This window comes from Lasioglossum baleicum, unplaced genomic scaffold (genome assembly GCF_051020765.1).
Source record: "Lasioglossum baleicum unplaced genomic scaffold, iyLasBale1 scaffold2499, whole genome shotgun sequence".
Taxonomy (NCBI): Eukaryota; Metazoa; Arthropoda; class Insecta; order Hymenoptera; family Halictidae; genus Lasioglossum; species Lasioglossum baleicum.
The window spans coordinates 9,997-20,679 of NW_027471558.1; the positions used below are offsets into that span (position 1 = coordinate 9,997).

At 37.3% G+C, this 10,683-nt stretch overlaps 1 protein-coding gene across 1 annotated transcript; it reads left to right on the forward strand.

Moving 5' to 3' along the window:
* Positions 1-6,260: 6,260 nt before the first annotated feature.
* Positions 6,261-6,731, forward strand: LOC143221490 (histone-lysine N-methyltransferase SETMAR-like). The gene is made up of 2 exons (XM_076446926.1): positions 6,261-6,266; positions 6,315-6,731. The coding sequence occupies exons 1-2, from the start codon at positions 6,261-6,263 to the stop codon at positions 6,729-6,731; spliced, it is 423 nt and encodes a 140-aa protein (XP_076303041.1).
* The last annotated feature ends 3,952 nt before the right edge of the window (positions 6,732-10,683 follow it).

The following is a 10,683-nucleotide window of genomic DNA, read 5'->3' on the forward strand; positions in this document are numbered from 1 at the left end:
CGGTATTCACCGGTGATCCCGTAGCGCTGGAATGCAATTAAATTGTAAGTATTGTCATTTCTTTAAATTATATATATTTCCATTAATCTGGGGGCGCCGGTCACCGGTGGCCCCCACGGCGCTGTAGCTAAGTGGGTTGCCGGTCACCGGTGACCCCCACGGCAGCCAACGTATTAAAATGTAAGAAGAAATTATAGTTGCTAATTTCTCGAAATGAGCTTGTATCTACTGTTTTCCTTGCTATTGTTTTTGATTTGTTTCAATTCGACAGCGTCTTTGAATCTTCATATATAAATTTTTATATCTTAACTCTTTGTACCCCTATATCGAGTGTGAATTGACGTCAGTTTTTTTTCACAGGAGCTCCTTTATCAGTTCAATATTACAAATACGACAATAGTGTAAATAAAATTGAGATTTAATTGAATATCTTTGTTTCTTTCTTTATTTAAATTACCCTATTTTTCAGTCTAAGTAAATTTTAAATAAAATAATTAAAAATGTTGGGTACTGCTGGTAACAAAATAGAAATATAATTCGGAGTGCAAAGGGTTAATCTTAATCTTAACCTAATCTTAATCTTAACCTAAACTAAAAAATGAAAGTTAAGATTAATCTAAAATTTCTTAAGAAACCGAAGTTTCTCTAATAAGCTGAAATAACTATCTTTGCATTAGACCCATTGTTATGAGACCTACTGCATTCAGTTCTCTGTAAAATAATAGAGAATTTAATGGTATTTGGGAATGTTTAAACCATAAGAAGTTCACGGACTCAGCTTGTACCCAAGATATCTGGTGTTTCTCTTGTTATTACTCTTGTTTTCTTTCAGTTCGACAGTGTATTTCAATCCTGATACATAATTTCCACTGTCTTAACCCTTAGGAGTTAGTTCATTTATGAACCTAAGTTCCTCGAATATTCTGAACTCTATTTATATAGCATTTGCCTTGCAGTCTAGTTAAGATGACTATCCCTGCATTAGAGACCTTGTTAGGAGGCCCTAGTTGACCCAGTTGTCTCTAAAATAATGAGGAAAGAGGGAGCCTAACCTGGCTCGATGATGACTTTGTTCTTAATAGTTACTTGAACAGCTGACATAGATTAAACCTGGTCTTAGCCTAGCTTTGACGATTACCTAGCCACCATAGACGCATATTATCTCCAGCTACGTCTAATTTAGACCAGAAGATCATTAGATTCGTCTGAATATATTTCCATGAAAGTAAATGTGCACATGTTATCAGTGAGTGGCCAAGACGTGTCTCCAAATTCGTTTAACGACTCTCAGTCGTCTATCTGATGTCTCTTGGATGTATCTTAATATACCTTCTGTCGTAGGATGACTGGCTGGTGAAATATGATAAATAGTCGTCGGAGATGAATCTCTGTTCTATTTACTGCTCATATTTTCCGTAATGGACTTGTCAATATTTTTCAAGAGAGGATTTATCGAGAACAGAGGCAATAACAAAAGAAGATGTATGTTCAGAGATTTCATGCTGCAGTTACGCATTTGCTGAAAAATTCGAGTCTTTTATTAGCAATGAATTAAAAACGTGGTTAATGAATTTAACCATATAACTAACTCACAAAATCATTATTATTGCCATTTTTACGATATTTCTTTATTTTCATACCTACTCTCTTAACCTCGAACTTATTAATCCTGTATTTAGAATTGGGTAGAAATTTGTACAGTTAGATCTATTGAGAAATATATATCAACTGATTTGTGGAACGTTTCCTAGTCATCTGTTCGACATCTATTGTGTATACTTTATACACAACTTTTGTTCCGTCGTGACTAGCTAATTTATTGTGATGAATGCTACTAGAGATGGATCGACGTTCTCTCTATCGGTCGTATTTTCTATAGTCGATAACGCCAATGCGTTTCAAAAGATGATCTATGGGAATGAAGGTGTATATGTGTTGTCTATGGTCGTCTCAGGCACTTGGATGACGTATCAGCAATCACCAATACTATTTTTACAATATCCTCTTCCAATAACTTCTGTTGGACTCTCGGCTCTCACCTCTTGGACTTAGTGTCATCTACAAGACTCTCTCCTGTCTCTTGAACTCTCTGGAATTCATTACATTTTCTGTTATCTGATGGACTCTGTAGAATCTGTTGGATTCTCTGCGGTCCCTTGGACTCTGAAATCCATTGGACTCTTTGCTATCAACTACTCATTGTAATCTTTCGCAGTTCGTATTGTTTATCGACTCTTCAGAACTGTTGGATTCATTGTCCTCTGTTGAGTGACTCTCTAGAATCCGATGGACTCTTTGTCATTTTGGAAGTATCATTCGTTGGATTCTCTTGCATCTGTTAGACGCTTTGACGAGTCTTAGACTATTTGGAATCAATCGGACTCTCTATCATCTATTGGACTCTCTGTCGTCTCTTGGATTCTTGGAATCCATCAGACTCTCTATCATCTGTAGGACTCTTTGGAATCCACAGGATTCTCTGTTATCTGTCGACTTCTGTACGGTCTCTTGAAATCTCTGTAATGTGATGGACTCTCTAGCATGCGTTACACTTACTGTTACACATACGTTGGACTCTATCGGCTCTTGGAATCCATTGGACCCTCTGCCACCTGTCATACTCTCCGACATCCGTACAATTTAACATCGTCTTTTGGACTTCTTGTCACCCACTGAACCCTTCAGAGCATTTCTTGGACTCTCCACGATCCATCGGACCCTGAATTGGATCCGCGAAGCTTCCACGCAGGCGTGGTCGGCCGAAAATTAAAAGCCGAGTCGAGGTGAACGCAAACGTATCACGAAACGAGCGGCACTCGAACGGAACAGCGAAACGAACGTCGACATGCTTGTAATAACAGCAGTTCGTTTAATTCGGCACCGATAATGAAGCCTTTTGCCCGCAGCCCTGAATGGAAATTTTATGTCCATTGTTTAATCGCTTTCACCGTGCAATCGAAACGAAAGCACACCAGGTGCAGAAATTGAAAGTTTAATTAAACCGGATGGAAGAGTTACAAACAGAAGCAACTCTTTCCCCCCGTTTTCTCTTATCCTATTCCACCCGTTCGTGTTCCCGGATATAAGGCAACGCGTGCAACGCTCCGTCATTTATTTCGCCTCTCCTCTATCGTATCTGTCATAAAAATATTTCTCCTGCAACGGACGCTACCGTAAGAGTGCAACGCTCGGCTACGTCATACTTGCTCCGCCTCCTCCAGCAAATTAGAACACTCTCGGCAAAGAGGTAATACACGGCCGTTGCTTTATTGCTACACGTGCAATTAAACGAAATAAATCCCTCCGCACGCGTGCTTCGTAATGTTACATTTACGTAGATTTTCAGCCGCCATTGTTCTTCAGCGTGCGCGCTGGCTGAGGCGCGCGTGTGAAATCCAATTCGTCGCTCGATATACTCACACGTGTCCCTGGCCTCGTTAAAAAGAGAAACGGGAGGGGGATGTAGTTCGAAACGCGAAAATTGCAACTTGTGGAAAAATTTTTGCGAAGGTCTGCCTGCAATCGTGTCCAATCTCTTTGTTTCCTCGCTGTGCAGGTGGCACAGACATAATATCAAACTTGGCGTTCAGGCAACCGAATGTTACAACAAGTTAAAGTCTACGACCTCTTCGCCTTTCACCTTCTGTCCTCTTTGTCATCTGTTTTCCGGAAAAGCCTGTTGACCTGTGTGACCCCGAAACAGGCAATTCTGACTGTACACCGGTTAGCTTCATCGCTTGGCTTCGCGAATTTTTTTATTATTCTTATTTTAGAAATTCGGTTGTGGATCACTGTCCAAGTTCTGAATCACGGTTTAGAGTCTATTAGGGGTTCGTTGAGTTTATTAGGAAGTATTGGAGAAATATTGGAATTTTAAATTTGAGAAGTATTGGAATTTTAATAATAAAGTGTAGATTAGGTCAAACCTAACCCAAACGTTACGTTAGAGTTTAGAGGATATTGGAAATTCGTTGATTTTATCAGGATATATTGCAAGAAGGTAAATAATTCATATATTGGATTGGCAAGAAAGTAATATCGGTATCAATTCGGTTTTTCAATGAAAGATTTTATGTATTTGTGGACGGTTGGTCTAACTTTCAGTTTACAGTCGTACAGATAGCTGCTAAGATCAGCCTAACTGGAGAATATCGTCAAAAATCACATATCAGCTGATCAAAATTCTGATAAAAGTAACCATTTCTCATCAGAAACTCATCATGGACTCATCAAGTGCATTTAGCAGGAATAGATCACGAGTCAGAGGAATGTGTAATGAAAAAATTGAGTTCGACAGCTGAGCAATGAAGCACGACCAGTCTTTTTACACCTGAAAAGGGTACTCTCTAACAGTATACCTAGGAAAACACATTTCCACGACCGGAAAAGGAAAAAATACCAGTCTGCAAACTTTCCTAACACAAGTGCTACAGGCTAGTGGAAACTACAAGTTTGTTGTGTCTGATCCCTTGTCTCGTTACGCTTGAATGCAGCGAAACTTCGTTGAAACTGATTGATAATACAGCCAGTATACGCGATTTTTGTTTCACAAATTCTACGTGGAGTTGCGAAATAAAATACACTCGATTATCTGGCTCGAATATCTTCCCTATAACAGTGAAATCTGTTCTAGTAAAAACTAAATACTAAAAATAAACTCTAGATCCTAGCAATTCTTTTCCCCATGGCTTGTCGTTTTTCTCTCGTTTTTCTGGAGACGTGTTTCACCTACGGGGCTCTAAACTGACTGGTCAGTTCTGATTGTACACTTGTTTAATAAACATCACTAATAAACAACGCCTGAACAAAATCATATTGAGCAAATAGTTTATACAAACAAAATAATTCATGGATCAATACAGCAGATATGTTTGATCCGGAATGTTAGATGTATAAGGCTTCATCTTTTCAATGACACATCAATCAGCACAGATGACAGATGACACATCAACCAACAATTCGCTAACACCATTTATCCAATCACATCTCCAAACCCCATAAAAACCACCAAATTACAAGCTGCATAAAAACCAAGATAAAGAAATCAATCCATTGATCTAACTTGAACGATATAATTTACTATTACCTTTGCGCCCCCATAAAATGTTAAAAAATGCATCTAACAGAACATCTGAAAGACGAAGGTTTAGAATAATTATACAATGAAAAACAATTATATGATCAAAACAGTGATAATTTCGAATCTCTTTCTTTTGTTTTTCTCTCTTTATATTCGTGTACGTGAAAGACACGTGATAAACGTGTGATAAAAAAGATGGATGAAGAATGGAGTACTCGGATTACCGTATGAACAAAGTATTCAAGACCATCCACGACTTTACCAGAAGATGCTCGATCGTCTTTTAACTAATTAACTGTGATTGACAAGTATACTCGTCAAGTGTAAAAAGCAGTACCACTGGATATTTAAATTGTAATTTTTGTGAGAAACGAAATATATTCTCAAATTTCAAGACGTTCAGAATATTTTGAGGTCAGGCCGGAATAAAACAAACAAATAAAAAATATGAAAAATTTGAGACAATCTCATGCGACCCTGTATAAACAAGCTGAAACAGCGTATCAGATACCATAACGAATTTATTTCTCTGCGATGATAACGCTTTATAGATGTTAGCGTGAAAGAGGCAAAAGCAAAAGTCGGGAATCGGATTTACGATAGTGTTCCTTCAGGGATGGTCGGCCATGGGACAAATGCGTGACGCTGACCAGGCGTTGAGACCATTGATGGTTGCTGATCCGAAGTTACCTATCTATCAAGTGGTGTAAATCCAATTTTTTTACGTTAGAACCATGTGCTGATATTAAACAAATGTCTCGATGCCGTGCTGCCTAAAGAACAGTTATTTTATTGGCAATTTTATAAAATAAACCCATCTTTTTAATCCAATATTTTAACAGAGACACTTACTCCGTGATTGACGAGTATACTCGTCATGACTCGATTTCCGCGACAGATATAAATGCGCGGTCTCAAAAGGAAGCGCTACAGTTAACTGGTTAAAAATGACTAACTTATTCAACGAACAGAAGAAATATAGAGGTCGACTAAGTATTGGGTTATCCGGAAAGTTCGTGCCGATTTTCGGTAAGTAGCGTGCGAGACCTGCCTGAATATATCACAATTATTGAAACCAAATGACACGTGTACATATTCTAAAAGAGATAACTTCAGCCATATTTGGAAAAAAGTTTGGTTACGATTCGTTAATTTTTATCAGTTTTGTACGCCTTAGAATATGGTGGTAAATAAAGTGCATTATAGGCATTTAATGCTTTTCTTTTTCCGAAAGGGCAAAAATGCCACACAAGCGGCAAATAAGATATGCGCTGCTTATGGCAAGGATGCTGTAGCCCAAAGAACTATGCGGAAGTGGTTTGCTCGGTTTAAAGCTGGAAATTTCGACCTTGAAGATCGAGAACGCCCAGGTAGGCCGTCCACTACAGACGAAGATATGATTAGAACAGAAATCGAGAATAGCCCATGCTCAACATTACGTCAATTAGCAGGAATGCTAAATAAATCAAAATCAACTATACACGATCATACTGTGAAGCTTGGCTATGTAAACCGTCTTGATGTATGGGTTCCGCACGATTTAACGAAGAAAAATCTGTTGGACCGCGTCTCCATTTGCGACTTGCTTTACAAGTGCAACGAGGAGACGTCATTTCTGAAGCAATTAGTGACGGGGGATGAAAATGGATAATTTATAAAAATGTTCAGCGTAAAAGGTCCTGGAGAAAGCGTGATGAACCACCTTTAGTCACCCCAAAAGCCGGTCTTCATTCGAAGAAGGAAATGCTCTGTATCTGGTGGGACTGGAAAGGAATTCTATATTATGAGCTTTCACCAAATAATGAAACAATAGACTCGGCACAGTATTGCTCTCAATTAGATAAATTGAAGACATCAATTCAACAAAAACGTCTAGAAATTGCGAATCGGGAGGGCGTCGTGTTTCATCAAGACAATGCGCGACCTCGTGTGTCTTTGAGAACTCGGCAAAAATTGTTGGAGTTTGGTTGAGATGTTTTACCCCATCCACCGTATTCGATAGACCTTGCGCCTTCGGATTTCCACCTTTTCCGATCATTACAAAATTCCCTTAATGGAGAAAATTTCAACTCTTTGGTCGAGATAAAAACCCATTTGGACAATTTTTTTCCCGAAAAACCTGAGAGGTTCTGGAAGGACGGAATTCTCAAGCTGCATGAAAGATGGAGAAATGTCGTGGAACAGAATGGTACCTATATAACTTAATAAATGTATAGCAATATTTAAATAGCTGCGTTTTAATTTTCCTAAAAATCGACACGAACTTTCCGGACAACCAAATATAAGAGTCAATCAGACTCAAGATATACTGTTTCAATACTTCGTCATCGCTATACTATCCTTTTATTAAACTAAATACATCTATTACGCGGTGCACACCGATTATCCCGTCTTGCATAAATCATTGTACAGTATAGTGAGACTTCTAATAGAGGAGAATATGCCGTCTACTAGAAACTGGCCTATGTACTACTAGATCAGAGGATAATATATTGCTATTTAGCAGTTTGTGTACAGAAACCAAATCAAATTTCATACGCCGAGTATCGAGCGGCTATAAATTTAGTCTCACTTGCATCTGGGTATAGTCATGGTTAGGTAATGTCATAGGCATACCTACACGACGAGCAGCCATGTCTAAGAGTATGGGTGTTGGTCTAACCTGGAGAATTCTCTTGTCTTCGGATGATCCAAATATTACCAAATTTTGAACGTGTTATACAAACATGTCGACTAGTACATTCTTAATTCTAAACCTAACTCAAATGGTCTTTTCCAAATTTTTAATTCAAATTTTCCCATCCATTTCAATTAATATATATTTACATAATTTACAGTAACAAAGGAAAATAATTCATACTAGACGTTAAAAAATATATCTTCACAAATAAGATAAATGCTTTACACAGAATTTGTATATAAGTAGTCCTTTAGAGAAAAATAGTAATTCGAAGACTCTGTGCTATAAAGTCGACGAGATTTTTAAAATGGTAAATAAGAAGTCGTATGCAAATTAGAATGCAGAATTATTCTTCCCCGTAATCCTTACGTCACTGGCTAATTTCAAATTTGATATAGTAATTAACTTAACTTAATTTGAACTATTAATTAATCCATCTTTAAACTCTGATTAAATGGCGACTGAGATTCGCCTTTCGAGTTCAAAAGATTAATAATAATATTTGAAATTTTACATGTTAAGAAATATATCTTTACTAATAAAATAAACGCTTTTCATGAAATGACCTGAGATGAAAAAATTCTACCGGTTGACTATCATACGATTTCTTATTTATTGCTAAAAAGGAAATATCGACAACCTTATAGCATAAAATCTTTAAAATTCTACTTTTCTCTAGCCAAAAAATCGTGCAGTAAACACTCGCATCACGCACACTAAGTATTGCGTACTAAGTATTACTAAGTAATAAGTATTCTGGATACAAAGATACGATCTTCCATGATCCAGCTGCTAATCTTACTATCGTCCGAATGACCATCGGGAAGGAAACCCAACGATCTCGGGACGACAAAAGCGAAGGAAGACGGAAGGAGGCAAGAGAGTTGTTCCTCAAGGGAAGAAAAAGTTATCGCAATAAAAATGGAGGAAATGTACAACGAAGTAGCCTCTCTTTATGCAATTTAGCGGGACCGTTCGTTCCACTCGACTCGAGTGGAAGTGTAAAGTGCTCGACCGACCTGTACAGGGTCCGGTGAATAATAAATTAACGGAAGCCCGGATTATCGACGGTGCTGGATTACATCGAGTTCGCGGGATTATTGAACTTTTATCGGCGAAGACATAGATAAAGACGAGTCTCGGAGAGAGAGAGAGAGAGAGAGAAATCGGCAGAGAAGAACTAATCGAGAAACGGGAAGAATAGGGAATGAAAGGAGACTGGCTCTCTCTCGCGATGGAGACGCTTGGCAATTCGCCGATCCGATGAACTCAATCAGCTTACTCATCTGCCTACGTGTAGCTGCGCGTCTACTAATGATCCTTAAATCCAGTCAATCTCATTCAGCTCCTCTTGTGTCCTGATTGCAGCCTGTACAGACGCAACGGCGCGACGACGTTCCCGGATTATAATCCGAGTTAGAAATTCCCTGTTTCTCCCTGTTTTCTCTCTCCGCCTACGGATCCCTTCCCACACGATTCTTCCGATCCGCGATCAGTCACGATACAAACGCGTGCAATTCGCGCGGAAACTGATTTCAAAGAGGATAAACAAGGTTCGAACAGACATGTGATTTTTTCTTTGCTTTTTCTGTGGAATGGGGGATATCGAGGATGCGTTGAAATTTTGTAGAAATTGTCAGGTATTTAAAGAGGGTTTCACGAAGAGATCATGATTTTTTGAAATTTTGATGGAATTTTCAGGTATTGTAAATTCTATGTTAATTACTTAAGTTGTGTGTACTTGTTGACAGTTTCAGGACTGGTGTCATGGGTGAGTAATTTTGGTTGTTATTGATGAAAGAGCAAGAATTAATTTGTTAATAATAATCTTCCTAAAAATTATGGAAAAAAATAGAACAAATAATTATACGTGCAATTCTAATCTATATTGTATTAATTTAGGGGTAGAATTAACCAGTTAACTGTGGCGCCCTCGTTTGGGAGCGCGCACAGTTTTGTGTCGCCAGAATCGAGCCATGACGAGTATACTCGTCAATCACAGAGTAAGTTGTGCTGGTAGGATATTGGATCAAAAAGATGGAATTATTTTATAAAATTGACACTTTTATTACTAATGTATATTAATTTTGTTAACTTAAACATATATGACATACTCATTAGACGAAAAAAAAAAAAATTAACTACATATGATAGCAAGAATTTCAATTCCTGCTGTGGCGTGTTATTCAGCAATACAGGCACATAAATAAATTTGTTATGTGAACTGATAAGCTGTTTCAGCCGGTGCATATGGGGGCGCATGAGTTTATCTCAAATTATTTATATTTTTTATTCGTTTGTTTCATTCCGGCATGGCCTTAAAATATTCTAAACAGCTTGAAATTTGATAATATGTTTTGTTTTTCTCAAAAATTACAATTTAAATAGCCAATGGTCACTACTTTATATGCATGACGAGTATACTCGTCAATGCACAAAATCGTGCCACTTCTGCATAACGAGTATACTCGTCAATCACAGTTAACTGGTTAATGACAATGGAAAAATTAAAATATTTTGTGTTATTTGAATATCTCTAAAGGTATGAATGAAATGGGTAAGGAAAATTTGTAATGTTTTTTTAAGCTTATAATACTTGTAGTAACTTAAAATTTGTAATAGAATAATTATCTGCATATGTGTATAACAAACAGTGAAATTATAGTATATCGAGACTGTAATAATATAAATAATATTAATAATAATAACATTACACGTGATAATTTCTTAGGAAATATTAGTTGAAAATAAAAAGTTTCTACTGCGATAAATAATAATATTCTAATATATTAAGAAAACGTAATAATCATATACATTTCAAATACATCTAAATATTTCATTCATATAACTAATTATAAAATTGTTATCTTTGTAACAGAATGCATAACGCGGATTCATAAGTTATTCGGGAAATTTTAATTAC